At 37.4% G+C, this 20,285-nt stretch overlaps 1 protein-coding gene across 1 annotated transcript in view; it reads right to left on the reverse strand.

Annotated features, from left to right (window-relative positions):
* Positions 1-840: 840 nt before the first annotated feature.
* Positions 841-20,285, reverse strand: part of rnf17 (ring finger protein 17) — a 234,783-nt gene continuing 215,338 nt past the window's right edge. The window contains exons 19-24 of the mRNA XM_051926656.1: positions 17,841-17,986; positions 17,505-17,553; positions 11,600-11,753; positions 4,012-4,147; positions 3,425-3,614; positions 841-942 (exon numbers count right to left, since the gene is read on the reverse strand). Coding sequence (XP_051782616.1) covers positions 850-942; positions 3,425-3,614; positions 4,012-4,147; positions 11,600-11,753; positions 17,505-17,553; positions 17,841-17,986 — 768 coding nt within the window. The 3' untranslated portion in view covers positions 841-849. The remainder of the gene's footprint in view (positions 943-3,424; positions 3,615-4,011; positions 4,148-11,599; positions 11,754-17,504; positions 17,554-17,840; positions 17,987-20,285) is intronic.

Raw genomic sequence — 20,285 nt, forward strand, 5'->3', positions numbered from 1 at the left:
ATTAAACCAGGTACTTTTGGCAGTGTGGGCAGGTGCCAAGTCCTGCTACTTTAAAGGCTTTTTCATATATAAGCACAGAGTAAAATTGAGCGAATCAAACTGGTTCATGACATGGGACACTACTGGATTATGATTTCTATGATAGCAACCCTGGCTTTGGTCACATGTGAAAAGAGCCAGGTTTATGTTCTGCAGCATGTTGGTTGGACTTCTGACTTTCCTGGCTTCTTTTGGATATTAAACTTTGAGTACTTTTGTGCTTAACAGTCACCTCAGAAACATATTGTAATTATTATGTGTGATATTAATTATACTTCATAACTTGACAATGGCTGCTGCTTTGAATCATGTTTCTTGTTGGCTTCACATTCTAGACAAAGTTAAGATCATTTTGATTTTTATTCAGTCACAGGTATTTTATCTGTGACCACTTTGGTAATATACAGAAACAATCCTATTGTAAATTGATGGATACTCTGTTAAAATAAAGCACATTTAGTGTGGCTGTTCAAATTTTCTGAAACACTATGTTAGGATAGTGCTGTGAGAAGCCGTGTTAAAATGCTAATGTTGGCAGCATTAGCAATTCAATCCAGTATTTACTTTATGTAGTATATTTGATATTTAAATATAGTGAAAGCACCATAAAAATAAACTAAAAAAATGCACACACACAAACATAACATACAGTACATTTCATGTTCAGAATAAAGGATTTGGATCAGAACTTGGAAGAAATAAAGTACCGATTTGAAATTAAAAATATTGACTAATGACCTTCTGTACGTGCTTTATATACAACATTTAACAATCGTAGTAAGAAAGGCAAGACCTACTTACCTGCAAACACTAAATATATTCTGCGTAACCGTTTTCGACAAACATTTCATGAATGAGACTTCCATTTTCAAACAAGTGTACTGTAACTTTTTCATCCTGTGACTAAAAAACAGACAATTTGCACACATAATTAATAAACCCTATCAATCAAACATATTTTACTTAGGCATAAAGTAGTCCTAGTGGAGTAATTTTACAAGCGGTGTTAAATAATTTATCTACCTCAGTAGGAAAGAAAAAAGTTTTCAAAAAAATGTTTGTTTTATTTTTCAATATAGTCCACTGAGAGCTCCACACACTTCATCCACTTTTCCTGCAAAGACAAACCCTTTGAAAAAAAATCTTGTGTTTGACCTTCCAACCAGGACATCCCAGCTACCTTGACGTCTTTATCACTTGAAAACCGCCATCTATGGAGAGATTTCTTCAAAACTCAGAACAAGAAATAACCTGAGGGAGCCAGGTCAAGATTATAGGGTGGATGGTTCAGCTGCTGAAACTCACATTCACCGATGGCAGCCTGTGATTGACGTGACATGTCAACCGGTGTATTGTCGTGAAGAAGCAGCACACCTTCTGTGAGTTTTCCTCGTCTTTTCTCCATGATTATGTTGCCGTAACTCTCCCTGGTTTAGATTTTTACTTTTACAGTGTTAAAAAAAAACATGGAGTACAGTTTCTCTTACTGTAGAATCTTGGGAGATTGTGCACCAAAGTACCTTAGGTTTTAGTTTTGCTATTATTGTTAGGGGCCAAGAATTGCAGACCAATGAAGACTTTCAGGAAAAGCCTAAATCAGGGTTTTTAGGTTTTGTTCTTAGGTGGCCATTTTTCAGTAGCATGAATTTGTTTTTGTTCCTTTAAGTTACCTGTGTCTTACTGATCCACACCTGTTTAGTACTTGTACCCTGCTGAGTGTTGTTCCTGTTATGCAATGTCCATCTAGATGGCAGCCTATTCAATAGTTCCAAGATGGCTTTTTTCTGGCTGTCCATCCAGAACTGTGTCTAATTGAGTCTAGGGGTTTCAAACACCCCCTCCCGCCAAATACATAGTCCTTATTTGGTCTATGCAGTGACCAACTCTCCCATAGGGGTTGACTGCTTAATACACATTTTCCTTTTTTAGGTAATATTTTTTTTGAGGAAAATAAGTAGAAAAAAGATGTATGCAATTAAAAGATGACCCCTCCATCGCTCATACGCCACTAGTACCAATACCCCACTGCTACCCTGTGAAGATCAATATTATTCAGGAACAGTGGAAATGACTCTATGGAACCTCTGTGAAAAATCAAAGACCGCAACAGTCCATAAAAGGTAACAAGGGGATAAGCTACTGTAGTTATTGACCACCAGTCATCCAGCTACCTGAAAGATTGGTTACTGAAATCCATTTCCTGATGTTTGGTACAGATAATCAACATATCCTGTGTTCACAGCCAGTTACACCATCCCATGTTCCAGTTTTTTGGCTTCTGTGTGCTCAGCATAGGCTGTAGCTACCTTACTGCTTCTGAGAGTGTTTTTGTAATCCAAACATTACATATTTGTGGCTGGAGATCTGTGGTTCCACAGGGGAATGATAGAATGGAAAAACTGGCTTTCCAAAAAGAATTTGCACTATGGGTAGTCCAGTGATGTGGCACACCGAGTGGAAGCTGACTGGGTGCTTAGCTGTCATCACTAGGAAGTGCATTGTTTGCAGAAACATCAAAGTTGCTCTTGTGCACAGCAGCAGAAAAATATATTGTATGTTCAAAGCAACAAGAAGCTATTTCTGAGCATGTCTTTGAAAAGAAAATGTTGCAGGTTCGCAGCTGGTGACCAACAATTCGACGGGTGACTGTCAGACTGGAAACAGCGGCCAATCAGATCAAAACTGCTTTCAGCTGCTTGGGTTCTGTGTGTGGTCTGCACAGCTGAGCAGTTTAGTCTAGGCAGCAGCTGCTCTACATCTCAACTGCCATTCCACAAAGAGGTGGTGGCTACTTTGTATCCATTCTGTTTGTCTACTGAGCTTTCTTAATATAGCTTACGGTGCCATTCAGATGAATGCACAACAACCATATTTGGTAATGCCTCTAAAATGTTCCCCATTAAAATTGTGGTTTCAATACTTATTTTAAATAGCCCTTATTTTTATGGCAGATTTCCGCTAGGTGTGAATTATGATAAAGCGTCTTGCATTGTATTACTTTGAATCAAAAGCACTTTTCTGGTTATGAAATCATGCCTTGCTTCATATCACAATTTATTAGGTTGGGTCATAATTTGTGTTGAGATGCTGCTGCAATAGGCCCCCGCCTCCATCAACTCTAAACTGGATTAAGATAGTTTGAGAATTTTAATTATTTAGGTATTTAAAATCTGTCACTCACATTAGTGATCCAATAGCAATCAAAAATATTTCTGTTTACTGAGCTAGACCAAAGCAATTTCAAAATAAAGTAAAATAATTTGCAAATTTAAGTTTGTTTACTCTTGGAAAATACAGATGACCAATTTAAGTCAATGAAATTAATTTATAATCTATAATTAACAAAAACAATGAAGATTTCAAAACGTTACCTTTGAAAACCTACCATAATTTGAGCTTGCAATGCTTTACTCTGCAATAAATCCATCATTGCCCACAGTGCTTTCATACTCCATTCAGGCTTATAAAGAATTCTTTCAGGTTCAGGATCATTTTGAAGAGGCTTAAATCCTCCCAATATTACCTTGACTACCTGACGTGGATATTTCATAAGCTCAGCTGGGATTTGCCGAAGTCTAAAAAGTAAATGTAACATAAAAGGTGCTTGATTTTCTATCATATTATTAACTAAAAGTGTAAGTATTTAATTATAATTTAAATATGTACACTCAACACTATTAAGTGGTTTGGATATTTACAGATAAAATATAAATTGCATTTAAAAAAATAACTGATAAATTAATATTTTTGGAAAACGCTAAATTCTGAAGTTTACAAAAATCAACAATCAAAATCTAGAACAATTTGCAGTGCATTTAAAAGATAGATGCATAAGGATATGTAATCAAGAAAAACATGTCTAGTTTATATTCTGTGAGAAAAAATGTATAAATATGATTAGCATCAAATATACTGTACATCATCTTAAGAATGATATAAAAGTATGAAACAAAACAGGATGCTCTTCTATACCTGCTGGTGATCAAGGCTGCAGTAGAACCATAGTCAACATGTCTAACTAGAACCTTTACTGGGTTGAGATTCAAAACACGTATCAACTCAGCTCTATAGTATTTCCCATCTCTAAACTGAGCAAGACAAGGAGCACCTGTAATAAGAGATAAGGAAAAAAAATGCATAATTACTGTTTAAATGTTAATACCATTAAAAATTAAGCAGATGTGTGTAATGCAATTTGGCAGCCTACCAAGCTAATTTTATAACGTTAATTTTTTCAATGGTTTGATAAATCAATATAAACTCTGAGTGAAAGGAGGAAAAGAATGCTAGATTGTTTCATTTATCTGTATGATGTGCAAATTAGTCAAGCAAACATACAGAGAGATCCAGCATGACAATATTTTTGTACTTCATTCAACCCGCTGTGAAGTAAATACCAAATTAAAAGAAATTATAAAGGTACACTTTTGAAAAAAATCAATCTTGCCAAATGTGTATCCAAAGTATTTGGGGTCTTAACATTCTATTAAACCTGTCAACTCACAGGCCAAGAAAAAAAACTGTAAATATCTAGCAATCTAGAAAGGTTACAAAGCTATTTCTAAAATTTTACAACCCGCTGTCAAAGCCTCATTGTCCAAAAGCAGAACATTTGCAAATATAGACAATAATCCACGAATTTACTTTCTTTTCTAACTGTATTCAATTTTAGGTATAAGATTTCCATGGTTAGAAGTTGATGTAAAACTAGCACTCCACTTCACAGCAAGAACTTCATATCAGTGGTTAAGTAATATGGCCATGGTTATGATTCAGAACCCACAACTTCAAACAAGCCTGCAAAAAAACTCAAAACAAGGCTTAGGCCTACACATATGAGAGAGGAATCATAAACCTTAGCCCAAAAGAAACATTATATTATTATTATTTAATAAAGACAGGTGAATAAAACACATTGGATATCAAGAGAGGACCGAAATTCCAAAGCTAAATCTCTAAAACCAAGATATACAGGGTGCGCACAAAGTCCGTATACCCCTATCTTTAGCAGCATTTACAGGAATAACCATGACAATTTGGTTCCTGTGGACACCAGCCCAAGTCTTCCCGGTATTTAGAGGTGTGTTTCCGGCATCCCGTTTTGTGCTGCCACTTAAGAAATTGCAACAACGTGGCGGTTGTTCCAAGACGAAACGATGGGTGACACAAGTGTTTTCACGATCGAGGAGCATTTGGTGGCCACTGTGTGGGTTCATGAACGGCCTGTTACCGGGAAATCGATCAAAAATGTCATGGATGACTTTGTTGTGCATTTTGGGAAGGCATCACCGAGAAAGAGAACGTTGTTGCAGTGGGAGAAGAAGGTTTTTGCAACGGGCAGCGTCCGAGATGCGCCGCAAAGTGGAAGACCATCCACAAAGCATGAAACGTGTGCAGATGTGGCAGAGTCTGTCCAACGATCCCCAATGAAATCCACACGTAAACGTGCTGCTGAGTTGGGAATAGCGGAATCGACAATGCGAAAACACATCAAACAGGACATGCAAATGAAATGTTGGCATCCATTGCCCGTTAACGAGTTATCAGATGACGACTTGGACAGACGTCAGGAAGCTTGTGATCTGATGCTGCACCAATTTCCAACAAATGCTGAGAAGGAAATGGTTATGTTCTCTGACGAGTGCGCGATTTATCGCAGCTCCCGCAATCGAAACATGTTTTTCTGGGGAAAAGAAAATCCACATTTCTTTGAAGAAATTGAGCATAGCCCACCACACGTGATGATCTGGGCCGGAATGACAGCACAGCATTTGTTTGGCCCTTATTTCTTTGGTGGTTCTGTTAACCAAACCAGTTATCTGGAAATGCTGAATGGCTGGCTCATCCCGCAACTGAGAAACCAGAGCGTCCTTGACAGTGTTTGGTTTCAACAAGACGGGACACCTGCCCATTTCACAATCACCGTGCGTGATTGCCTCAATGATGTTTTTGGGAATCGTTGGATCGGACAAGGATCAAATAACAATCCCGCTCCTCTTCCGTGGCCTCCGAGAAGCCCTGATCTCTCAACTCCAGATAATGCACTCTGGGGGTTTATCAAAGAAGACGTGCGGAAGCGCAGTTATTCACGAATGATGAACTGAAACATGCGGTTCGCGCAGCATTCCACAAAGTCACCCCGCAAATGTTGCAGAACATGAGCAGGAGAACCTGGCGGCACATTTGGCTATGCAGAGATCATGGAGGGACCCATACAGATGTTTTGGATTCCTAAGAGGTAACCTTAGCTTTCAAAATCCTCCCAAAGATAGGGGTACAGTAATCCCTCACTTATCGCGGGAGATAGGTTCCAAGGCCGACCGCGATAACTGAATTTCCGCGAAGTAGGGACACCATATTTATTTAATTATTGAACGTGTATTTGGACGTTTTTAAACCCTCCCTGTATTGTTTACAACCCACCCTTTACTCTATTAATAACAGGGACAACTGCTAAGCAATATGAAATTGGTAGATAAGTTTACACTTACTGTATAGCGAAGTACACGTAGCTATATATGACGTGATAATGGTGATGAATATGCTGCACAGTAAAAACATTGTGATCGGCAGTTGCTGCCGCTGCTTCTTTTTCACACACAGCACAGTGTAAAGTAAACCGCTTTTATTAACCCTTTAACCGCCAACTCCCTAAATATTCCCCACGCCAGGCGAAATCTGAACAATTTTCGTTTTTTTACTTTTTTACATTTTTTACATTTATTCAAGCAGTATTGACCACTAAATGTTGTGCAAGTTCTAGAAATGGGCAAACACATAATAAAACACAAAATGTACCTTTTCTCAGGCTTCTGGATTTATTGTCTACTACAAAACGGAACAGTCAAAAATAATTCAAAAGTAGTTCAGTCAATCATAGTTTCATTCCCAGTATTTGAGTTTGCTGTGCCACAGGCCAAAGCAGGGAACTGCACAAAGTCCTGGATTGCTGGGACACTTTGAGCACAAGGTCTTGACGTCTCTACGCTGACCCTTCTTTGAACAGACACGACAGCATTTTTCTGAAAGTCCAAAGTCCTTACATTCATCTGGCAACACTGCTGAAATACTACTCATAGGATCCTCTTTGCCAGTGTATACACGAAATCTATAAATGTAACCTGAATTCTCAGCTAAGCAAAACATCTTGATACCAAACCGTGCCCTTTTCAATGGTAGATACTGTCGAAACTGTAAGCGGCCCTTCCACAACAATAAACTTTCATCAACTGCAACTGACGGTCCTGGCATGTAGGGCAACTGAAATGCTTCAAATAAATGATCAATCAAAGGACGTAGCTTGAACAAGCGGTCGCGGTTTGGATCTTTCTTATCTGGCTCATTTCTGTTGTCATTCAAATGAAAGAATTTCAGCAGCAAAGAGAATCGGTTACGTGTCATGACAGCTGCAAAAATAGGTGTTGCATACATAGGATCTGTAGACCAGTACATCTCAATATCTGGTTTTCTGATTATTCCCATCAACATCAAAATCCCAATGAATTTTTTCATTTCGTTTTCATCAGTGTCAAACCAAGCACGAACACGGGAATGTGGAGGTAAATTGGGATTTTTCTCAATAAACTGTGCTGCATACAGATTTGTCTGATGAACAAAATGTCTGATCAAATCAGGTGACACAAACAGCTCATAAAACTGCTCAGCAGTGTAATTGTTTACTTCAACAATAAAGCCACACGTTGCCTCAAACGGATGCAGAAAAGGTAGTTCACCTCGGGCAGCAGTCCAGTTGAGATGCTGGGGATACACCCACTCATCGCCGTCATCCGATGCGTCTTCATTCACAGTATCATGCAGCGCACGTTGCTGCTCATCATTGTCGCTAAAATCTTCTTCAGAACTGCTACAATCATGATCAGAACTGTCCAAAATCGCCTGCAAAGCCTCACTTGAAGTCAGTTTACGTTTCGCCATATTCACAGCTGTTACATGCGAATCACGTCACATGACCGGCCAAAACAACCACAGACTTGTCGAAATACAACGTAGTAATAATACCCACGCCAAACCGTCAGTTATACTACTTGCCAGGCATTCATATAACCACAGGCAAATGTGCCGGATAATTCCGGCAGTATGGCGTTAGCAATAAAACAACGGTGCCGGATATATCCGGCAGAGGGCGGTTAAGGGGTTAAAAGAATCAAAACAGTTGTCCAAAGTGCAGTAGAGCATTCAATAAATCTTTAAATAAATAATCCTTAAAACAGTTGTGAAGTGGAGGTTTAAAATACACAAGAATAACAATCCTTTAACACGAAGTTAAAACGTCAACAGAAAGCAGTCTTTAAAAACAGCGTCAGCGTCTGACCTCCTTCTCCCATGCAGGCTCTGCAACAGGCGAGACGCTCTTAATGCAGCTGACCTTCTCTACACTGTCCTGCTACAGCTGTTTGGCTCGCCTCACCGGTCATCCACCTTCCGGTCACTCTTGCCCTTCAGAATATTCTGCGAGAGCGACCACTGCTGCTACTCCTCGGGTGTTGGCCGTACACCCAAGCTACCTGTACAGCTGCACACGAGCCTGCACTCGCTCGTTCGCTCGCACCGACTTTCTCTCTCTCTCTCTCCTGCTTCCTGCCTCCTCCTGCAACCTCCGTTTCATCTTTCCTTTTCCTCTTTTACTTCTCCTGTCCCCTTAACCGGCTCGCACTTCTCTATATATGCGGGGAGGACATGGCAGCTGCAGCCCATTAGCCACAGGAACAATCATGGATGTGGGCAGTTTCCCACCTGTGCACTTAGGTGAGAAACGCCCACACTGCAGATCGCCCTGCGGCTCGCTACAGCTACCACGCCCCCTCGCTAAGCCGCGAGCGCGGCGATTATTTATTTAAAACAAAACGGCCTTTGCTGGAAGAGCTGTGGACCCATAACACCACAGAGATACTGTGGGATCTAGGCATCAGTCAAAGCACCAATCACAGGCCCGATTAGAAAGCGGGAAGCTGTGATTTGTCGTCTCCCTCCCATGTAACAATCACAGCCCGTGTTACAACGCACTTAGTCACCGAACTTGTTTTGTTGTTCTTAGACTAGGAAATACTACTACATGTACTATGTTTAAAAAACCGCGAAGTCGTGAATCCGCGAAAAGTGAACCGCGAAGTAGCGAGGGATTACTGTATATGGACTTTGTGCGCACCCTGTAGAACAAAAATTCAAACTCTCTGGAATTCTCTCCCATAAGACCCCTTTAACAATGACTTTCTTTAAATCTCACCTTATAACACAGCTCTTTAAGCTTGCTTAATTTGATATAAATTTTAGCTCATACATTTAATTATAATTAACTGGTTTTATTTTAACTGTAATTTTTTTATTTATTCTATATTGTAAATATTGCTATTAATGTGTTTTGTAAGGTGTCCCCGAATGCCTTGAAAGGCTTCTATAAATAAAATAATAATACTAATAACAACAATAATAATAATAATCTAAAACTAGAAGAACCAAACAAAAATGTCAAAAGACTTGAAATTTACAAAAGGAAATAGATAACATGAGCCTGTGATTGACTGCCGCCCTGTCCAGGGTTTGATCCTGCCTTGTGCCCTATGCTAGCTAGGATAGGCTTTAGCAGCCCCATGCCACCCTGGTCTGGATTAAGCTGGTTAGAAAATGAAATAACAGCAGGGAATGATAATGCCTCAGCATGAGCCTGTGGCATCACAGGCCTTTAGATAGGCCACAAGCAGGCACAGCAGCTGCAGTGTCAGAAGACCATATCCCCCAAGGCTCAACGTGCAAAAAATACACAAGCAGTACAAAATACATAGCTAAGTAAGCTAACATAAATGGAAGACAACAGAAAATTGCAAAACAAATAGTAAACAAGAAAATCCTCTAAAAACAAATCGAATTAAAAATACAGTAATGTGTAATAAATAACATAAAATATATAATAAATATACAACAGAATAAATAAACAGAAGGAAGAAAAACTAAAGCCTGGGTGAAGCCCTAGAAAAACAGCAGCATTAGTGTCATGGTTTTGGAAGGCTTTACTGTATAAGAAACTGACTAACTAAAGGAACGATAAATTTTGCCTTATATGAGAATTTTTCACAATACTGTAAAGCTGTTTGTCTGTAAGCTGGGTAATGCAGTAAGAAACTGTTTCAAAAGACACAAACAAGTTTACACTAGAATAGATGGAGACAGACACCTAAATGGCTCCTTGTCCAAGGATCTGAAAAGAGTAGTTCATGTTTGAAAAACCACTAATGTTACTTTTTTGAAGCAGTTCTTCAAGGAGGACTGGGTCAAAATACTTCCACATTACAATATGAAACAGTACAAAAATTACAAGAAAAATGGTGGTTGTCACTGCTGAAAATTACCATAGTTCATTATAGTTAAAGGTGGAAATAACATTTTTCTCATGTTACTTGCCCCATGTGGTTTGTAGTGATAACCTGTGAAAAAAATTTAATGACATGTTTTACTGGAGATCAGCTTTACATAGGAAAGTTGACCTGGGGCAAACAAGCTCCTTTATTGTATATGCTGAGCATTTGCGCCACAAGGATCTCATAGTTTGAAGCAAGCCATTTATTTCCCCAGATTACCAGAACTGAATCTGAGAAAAATCTGGAATATGATAGCAATAATTAGCTAACATTTCCTTGTAGCATTTGTACAGTGCTTACACTCTGGACAGACAGATATTTCACTAATGCCTGTGCCTAAAATGATGCCTCCGGCTGCCATGAATGTCATGGTGTCTTGCTGGATACCAGTAAGGTATTATTCACTATGACATCATAAGACATTTCACTGTTTTATGGGATTCTTTAATTTTTTTTATTATTTTATAATCCACAATAAAAAAAGCTAGATAAAAATTTATTTCTATAATTTCTAAATCTTATGATCTTTACTACTGGCACTTAGGAGGTGTTAATCAATTCTAGCACAGCAGAAATTCTTTTATAAATATTTGCATGAAGTGTGTGCCCCAAATAAATACAACTAAAGAAATTAGTAACTTTGGTAAGCATCATAGTCCTTTCATTATGAATGATACAAAACAAAGCTGTCAACTGCTGAACATTCTGGGAGTTTAATTCTTAGAAGAATTAGAATATTGTCAAATTATAACAATGAGAGACATCAATGTCTGGAAGGTTTGAAATGACACTGCTAGTAGTTATAATCACAAGACTTTTAAATGCATATTTTCCATGGCAAAAACTGTAGAACAAAAAGTATCTTGCCATCAATCAATGCATTAACAACAAGCACTCAGCATTATCAATTTACACCAGTATTGTTTTCTTGTGTCTTCAAACAATTTCACAGAATTAAGACACAAACTAAAAAAATCAAACAGTTTCTACCCTCCTGCAGTATGCATTTTAAAAAATCATTTAGTTAATTACCACTTTGTATCCTGCACATATTCTCCTTTAGTTTTTGTATCATGTTCGATTGACACTGTTATGGTTATTGATTTAACTATGCAAAAAGATCAGCATGTCTCAAAGCTCTACAGTGAGTTGCTTCTAAAACAAACATGAAAAGAAAACAAAACTACCTGGACAAAAATCAGTAAAAAATGGAAGAGTATCCGTTTTTTCATTAATCTGATCTAAAACACCTTGCAACGTTGCATTTTCCAGATTTCTTGCTTCATGTACCCCATCACTCAGTGAAAATAAATCATTTATATCACTAGGAGACAGGTACACCTGAAAAACAGTTTAAATATTATTGTTAGTGGAACAAAAATTTTTCTGTCTTCAAGAAATTCCATTATGCATGATATTTTTTTTAAAATCTGATCTTATTTGTGTCCATAGTAGACTATCAGCTTAAAACACGATGTTACAAAGATAGTCTTGGGCCATTCAAAAATATATAAAGTTATTTGAAAAACAATCTGTAATGTTTCTAGCCAAAATCACATTTTTGTAGTAGTTTCTGATAAAGCTATTCTGCTGTGATGCCAAAAAAAGTATGGGGCATGGCTGTTATTCAAATGTTAAGTGCCTATAAAAAGTATTCACGCCCTTCAATGCTTTCATATTTTATAGTTATATAATATTGATTCAAAATGTATTTAATTTGGCTTGTTTAACATCGCTCAGCAGAAAAAAGATCTCAAAGCAAGAGTCTGAGTGAAAACAGATCTCTGCAAAGTGGACTAAATGAATTACCACGGGTGCTAATAGATAAAAAAATTGAGTCTCAATCATATGATTAAAACTTAACTGAAATTAACTGCATATAAATTGAAATTTTATGTATTTCCTTCAACCATATTAATATTTTTCTGTAAAGCAGAAATACCTCAGTGATTACCTTCTAAGAGTTTTAATACCCTGTTGCCTAGGCATGTTAAATTACCCATAGAAGTTTATTGATCAGTTTTTAGTAACAGAACAAATGGAATAAACAGCGAAACACTAATCATTTCATAACTCAAAGTGACTTTTTTATTTTACGACACATTACAATGCAAATTAGTCCATCACTTTGATTGATTCTGTCTATGTGTGTTTAAAATGACACTACAATGAAAAATAAGATACTATTTCAGCCAGTTGTGTTGATTTACTTTGGTTGGTTCAAGTTATGCTTTTTTTTTTTTTTAGTAACTCCTTTCTTTTTTCCCCACTTAATATAACCTTTGAGCTTAAATTGGATATCTCACAATGGGTTTTTCATTCTCTCTTTGTTTTTGGCAACCTCTTTATTTTTGTATTAGTCACTGACCAGAGTCTGGAAATTTCACTATCAACGGGCAATGTTGTCAATCATTTTCTTCTCGCTCTCAGTCCTGGGATGAAGAAAGCTTCCACACATTAAATGTGTGTAAGCCCAGGCAGTGATAAACACTACTCATAAGACAGACACTTGTACAATATGCAGTATTTATGCAGCAGTGCTACACTGCTACTACAATTAATAGACTTGGATTCATTTGATGCTGTTTAATTAACTATGTGTGAAGCACAGTGAAGTTAACGGGATTTAGATGTTTTGAAAAACTGTAATCACAGAAATTGTTAACCTGTTAATCACACGTGTTAGATGTGATTAATCAGCAGGCTTATTAATAACAAATATAAAACAAAAAATACTGCATACTGTATGTAGTCACACAACTTAATACAACATGCCGAAATCATTACTGGTGTAGCCATTTGGCTTTAAAAGTCACTTAATTAATTCAACCAAGATCACCTGTCAAGACGTTTTAATTGATTGTAGTAGCAAGTCAATTTACCTACCTAACCCACACAATAAAGACAACAGAATTCAAAGAACTCTGTGAAAAGGTGACTGAAAAGCACAAGTCAGGGGATGAATACAAAAAATGTCCAAGTCACTGAATATCCTGGAGTACAGTTAAATCAATCTTTTAACACTATGGCACAGCAGTAATTCTATGTATAACAGCAGTCCACAAAAACGGAGTGAATAAGTTCAAAGACGGCTCATTAGCAAAGTCATCAAGAAACCTGTGATAACTCTCGAAGAGTTAAAAGCTACAGTGGATGAGACCCTTGAGATTGTGATAAAATGAGCAAGGAATACCGTGTTACTCTGTTATAGATTGCCTGCATCACACAGCATGCAATTGTACAGTTTCTGAAATTTTCAGTAATGCGACTGTACTAACTTGAGCAGTGGAAAGTTTAAATGGCATACATTCAAATCCTGGTCATGCCTCAGCGACAACTTTTCCTTACATTATAGAATTTAAGTTTGTCTGATAGGCAAACTGCAGTGGGTCCAGGTGGTCTAACACAAAAGAACACTCAAAGACCAGGATCAGTCTCTCAAAGATCTTCATATAGTGTGACATAAGTACCACTGATCTGTTATCATTAGGTGAAAAGGTGCCTGCCTTCTTTGGAACTGGAACAATGCAGCATGTTTCACAGCAGTGGCACTTTCACAGAAAATAAAAACAGTAATAACAATACATTTTATTTAATTGTGCTTTTCAAGTCATTCACGAGCACAGTTCATGATAAAACCATAAAATACACAGCTGTAGATGGTAGCAGTACTATATATATTCTGTGAAAAAAGTACACACAGTTTAATATGCTTGATCCGATATTATGTTTATAATCTATATTTCATAAAATGTTACTATATAATGTTGTATCCTGGGCAATATATTACATTTTTGATTTGATATTTATTAAAAATATGTAAAAGTCAAAATCACAATGTTCACACTTTTATATGATTTTCCACAACTTCTTCTGAATATGAAATAAAATCAATATAGGCTTAACTGCTCTTTTTAAGCATGTTTACGTTGACTCCACCCATGGCAGTGATGACAGTTCAAGAAGTATAGCATCTAAAGATAAAACATGCTAATGCATATGAAAAGGCCAGGCCTGTGCATGCAGTAATTAAGCCCTCATTTATCCAATTTATGCCACCTCCGCTACTTTAACATTATAAGCAGCAATAAACACAGCAGACTTTTTGTATGTGCATGTTTTTGAATTTTAAATGTTCCTGTATCAGTGATGGGGTAAACTGCATTACCTGCTATTTTATTTTAATTTGATTTTGTACTTTTGTGTAGCATGTTAACTGACCTTCCTAACTGACCGTGAGAAAGTCTGTCTTGAATTATTTAAAGTTATGGTGTTATGCCGTCTTAATTGATTTAATAATCACTTTGTCCTTGTGTAATTACTGTACTTTGTGTCTTGCTATTTTGAGTAACATCACTTTACCACCTTGGAATGTTTAATTTGTAACGTTTCCCAAGTTGTGTGCATCAGTGATCAAACATTAAGTATATAGAGTAAAAATATATTAGCCAGCATCTTCACAATGTTTATCATGTTTATCTTTAGTTATATATTTATTTTTAAGCAAGCATTCATTCACGATTTAAACAAGGTATGTGGCAGCATTTGGGATACAGAGTTTATTCATACAGTACTTTACAGTGTGCCTTGTAGATAAATGCAAATTCATTTACTATGGGTTCTTTTGTTAGATTTGTTTTGTAGTTCCATTTCAAGAACTGGGTGGCACAGTGGGTAGCGCTGCTGCTTCGCAGTTAGGAGACCCGGGTTCGCTTCCCGGGTCCTCCCTGTGTGGAGTTTGCATGTTCTCCCCGTGTCTGCGTGGGTTTCCTCCGGGCGCTCCGGTTTCCTCCCACAGTCCAAAGACATGCAGGGTAGGTGGAGTGGCGATTCTAAATTGGCCCTAGTCTGTGCTTGGTGTGTGGGTGTCCTGCAGTGAGTTGGCACCCTGCCCGGGATTGGTTCCTGCCTTGTGCCCTGTGTTGGCTGGGATTGGCTCCAGCAGACCCCGGTGACCCTGTGTTCGGATTCAGCGGGTTGGAAAATGGATGGATTTCAAGAACTGGTTGATAACATTTTCAAAAATATCTTAACTTGAGCTATCAAAAGCACTGTAAAGTTTTTGTATTATACTCATTACTGGTGCAATTTAATATTCTGTTTCATTATTTATTTTTGACTACACGTATTGTTGCACTCTGTGCACTATTCTATGACTTGATAATTGGATTCAGAAAAAGCCCTTATATGCAATTACATACTTTGGAACCATTCCAAATTAAATAATTCATAAAAATATATATGTACAATATACACATGTAGATGTATTATCATCTGTGATTTGTGCAGTAATGAAAAAACAGCAGTCAAACAGAGAGACAGTAATGTTTACTGGCTGGCAAACACTGATGCCAGCATGGCAGGCAAGGTGTCAAAAAGATCTAGAAGAGACATAAAACAAAAATGGTTGGGAAAAAAATGTTATTTGAGATGTTTCTTTGAGGCATGACTATTCATGAAGTCATTAAATTTTGAGAAAAAGACTTGTTAATATTTCATATCATTATTGTGAGAAAATATTTTAGATCAAAATAATCACAATATCAATTTAAATCCATATCGTCCAGCCCTGTATTTTATATAGTTAATAGTAAGAACGTAACTTTCCATCAATGAAAAAAAAAAAGTATAAATTATATTTGATAGTAATATTAATATAAAATTGTGCACCTATGCAACTAAAATACATTGGAAGTAGTTGTTTTGAAAACATTTTGACATTTTTTTTCCCTTGAGCGGCGATGTCGAGTGGCCTTCACGTTCGCCTGATCTCGCTCCGCGCGATTTTTTCTTGTTGGGCTTTCTCAGGTCGAAGGTATACACACACACCAACCTCAAAAACCTCAAAGATGCTATTCGCCAGGAAATCAATGCTATTCCCCTTGAAATGGCCGAACGAGTCATGCGAGCGTTCAGAAGTCGCCTAAAATAGTGTATCGCTAATGATGGCCACCACCTTGAAGACATCATTTTTAAAACATACTGAAAAAAATCAATTTGGCATACACTTTCTTGTAATGAAATGTATTTTATCTTGTAGTGTTCTGTAGAATAAATGTTTGAAATGTAGTGCTTCTTTTTGGCTCACCTTGTATTACTATTTGCATAATTATACTTTTTGAGATTTACTAAAAATGTAATTTTTCATGCTAAAAAAATGCAACGTTTTTTACAAGTTGTTTTGGAAAAAAATACAATGTTAAGGAGGTTAATTTTACCTTTACATGCAGATCTGTGGTTATAGATTTTGAAAACTCATGTAATGAGTGATGAACTGACCCATCAACCAATCACCAGATGGTTGTGTGAAACGAGATGTGTCCATATTTGTGACAGTAAGTCTAATATTGTATATTGAGTTTGATCTTAGAATTTTACAGATCATATGTCTCATTTTCCTAACAAGTTGTGATTTTCATACTCAGAATTTAAGGTTGTATCCAAGATTATATATTATATTTGTGATATTGCACATGGATCATATTGTTGCATGTCTGCTGTAAACGCAGTATGATGTTCTGTATCAACTTACTGTTTTCTTGGAGTGCACTAAAATGGTTCATAGTGGAGTACGAAGCAGTCAAGATTACCACACTGGAATTTAAAATAATGTTTCTCTCCCAGAAGGCAGTGGAATGTCCTTTTCTTGAAGGAGTGTTTGGGGTAAATTGGTCTGGGGATTAGGGTCAGCTAACCTAAATGGAAAAGTTTAAGTATCTCAAGATTTTGTTTTCAAATTAGTATACTTATACACATAGAAGCAACAGTGCAGCAGATTCTTAAACAGACCACAGTAGAAACGTTGTGGCTGAATCCTTGAACAAAAAACTCTCAGTGGTTGTGAGGTATGCATAGTAAGTGAATTAGATTTCTTAAATGAGTGGCCAAAAATACCTTATTCTGCAGGTCTGTGGGAATCATTCCTTGTGATAATGGATGAATTTGGCATTTTAGAAAGATAAGATCTGTGTGTTTATGTGGTGAGGATACCATGTGAAAGTATGTTTGACATAGACAGCTTTAAAATGATTTAGGACCTGCTGGCAGGAGTACACATTTCAGACAACATAGGACGACTTGGGATTTCTTTACACAATAACGTAAACTTTTGTTAGTGCTGACTGGAAGGCTATGCTGCAATCTTAAACAGGAAAAGTGCCATAGAAAATGAAACTTTGAATGATAAATAGTCGAAGAAATAAACTGAAATGCTGCTAAATATTTGATATATTATTTAAAGTAAACAGACACAATGAAAATTAAAACTATGCAATTCATTTATTAACCAGGGACTTGATCTTCGTCGTGTGAGAAGTGCAACATAACAATCTTTCTTGTTAATATAAAATAAAACAATGAATCATACAATTTATTACTTCAAGACATTAATCAATAATCTGTAAATACAGTATCTATTATCAGGCCTACCCAAAATTCATATACATTAAATAAGACTTTCTACATACCTCATTCGGGGTCACCATGTGATGTACTACCACAGAAAACAGTTTTCCTGCCTTTGGCAGGATAAGATCAATATACGCAAGCACAGGAGGGAGCTCAACTTCTAAACCCTGTTGGGAAAAAATACTAATATTTAGAAAAACAGTTTTATTATCTAACAGCAATACCTCTATTCATTTACAGTACACCCTGCAAAAAAGGCCTAAGGCTTTACTGGCACTACTGCAGCTGACAAAAGCAGACGTGTTCCAGCTTACTAAGTAAATTTGAGAGTGACATGCAGTAATTACAACATTAGAACAATCTAGACAAGAACAGGTCATTCGGCCCCACAAAGCTCACCAATCCTATCTACTTAGTTCTTCTAAAAAAAACAAGTTTTGAAAGTTCCTAAAGTCTTACTGTCTACCACGCTACTTGGTAGCTTATTCCAAGTGTTTCTGGTTTTCTGTGTAAAGAAAAACTTCCTAATGTTTTAGCGAAATTTACCCTTAACATGTTTCCAACAGTGTCCCTGTGTTCTTGGTGAACTAATTTTAAAACAACAGTCTCAATCCACTGTACTAATTCCATTCAAAATTTTAAACTCTTGTTTAAACTGAAAAGGCTCAGCTCTTTTAATCTTTGTTGACAATTCATTCCCTTTAGCCATCGAATCAGCCTAGCCGCTCTTCTCTGGACCTTTTCTAGAGCTGCTATGTCCTTTATGTAGCCTGGAGACCAAAACTGCATACAGTACTCGAGATGAGGCCTCACCAGTGCATTATAAAGCTTGAGCATAATCTCCTTGGACTTGTACTCCATACATTGTGCTATATACCCTAACATTCTGTTTGTCAACTTAATGGCTTCTGATCACTGTTGGAAAGTTGACTGCATAGAGTCCACTATGACTCCTAAATCCTTCTCATAAGGTGTTTTCTCGATTTTCAGACCTCCCATTGTGTATTCAAACCTAACATTTTTACTTCCTATGTGTAACACTTTACATTTGCTAACATTAAATTTCATCGGACACAAATCTGCCCAAGACTGTATGATGTCCAAGTCCTTCTTGTAACGATTTAATGGATTCCAAATTATCTGCCAATCCACCTACTTGGTATCATCTGCCAACTTAAAAAACTTGTTACTTATATTCCTATTTAAATCTTTTATATACCCTAAGTTCTTGTCTATAAGCCGCGGCTTATCTAAGGAAAAAAGTTGTGAAAATGAAAAAATAGAATATCGGCTTATACATAAATCCGGCTTATACAGTAATCCCTCCTCCATCGCGGGGGTTGCGTTCCAGAGCCACCCGCGAAATAAGAAAATCCGCGAAGTAGAAACCATATGTTTATATGGTTATTTTTATATTGTCATGCTTGGGTCACAGATTTGCGCAGAAACACAGGAGGTTGTAGAGAGACAGGAACGTTATTCAAACACTGCAAACAAACATTTGTCTCTTTTTCAAAAGTTTAAACTGTGCTCTATGACAAGACAGAGATGACAGTTCCGTCTCACAATTAAAAGAATGCAAGCATATCTTCTTCTTCAAAGGAGTGAAGCAAACAAATCAATATGTCTGTTTGGCTTTTAAGTATGCGAAGCACCGCGGCACAAAGCTGTTGAAGGCGGCAGCTCACACCCCCTCCGTCAGGAGAAGGAAGAGAGAGAGAGACAGAGACAGAGTTTGTTTTTCAGTCAAAAATCAATACGTGCCCTTCGAGCTTTTAAGTATGCGAAGCACTGTGCAGCATGTCTTTTCAGGAATCAGCTTTACAAAAGATAGCAACGTGAAGATAATCTTTCAGCATTTTTAGACGAGCGTCCGTATCGTCTAGGTGTGCAAACAGCCCCCCTGCTCAATCCCCATACATCAGGATCACAGATAGTTCAGCGCAAGAGTGAGAGAAAAGTAAGCAATCTAGCTTCTCAGCCATCTGCCAATAGCGTCCCTTGTATGAAATCAACTGGGCAAACCAACTGAGGAAGCATGTACCAGAAATTAAAAGACCCATTGTCCGCAGAAATCCGCGAACCAGCAAAAAATCCGCGATATATATTTAAATATGCTTACATATAAAATCACAATTTAAATGACCGCTACACGCGCGTGTTGACTCGGCGACGCCCAGAGCAGAAAGAACGCGCTCCGGCCGCTCCAACCGCGCCATGCAGGGAGTGAGAGAGACGCCAATATCTCACACTCTCTCCCCCCTTAAAGAAATTAAATGGGTGCGAGTGAGACCACTGACCTCCCTCCCTTCTATTAGTTACAGGTTATAGTACGTTCGGCTTATCCATGAGTCCGGCTTATCTATGATACGATTTTATTTTAAAAATTCGTATGATTTTTGGTCTCCGGCTTATACATGAGTCCGGCTTATAGACAAGAACCTAGGGTATATTAAAAAGAGCAGT

This window comes from Erpetoichthys calabaricus, chromosome 4 (assembly GCF_900747795.2).
Source record: "Erpetoichthys calabaricus chromosome 4, fErpCal1.3, whole genome shotgun sequence".
NCBI lineage: Eukaryota > Metazoa > Chordata > Cladistia > Polypteriformes > Polypteridae > Erpetoichthys > Erpetoichthys calabaricus.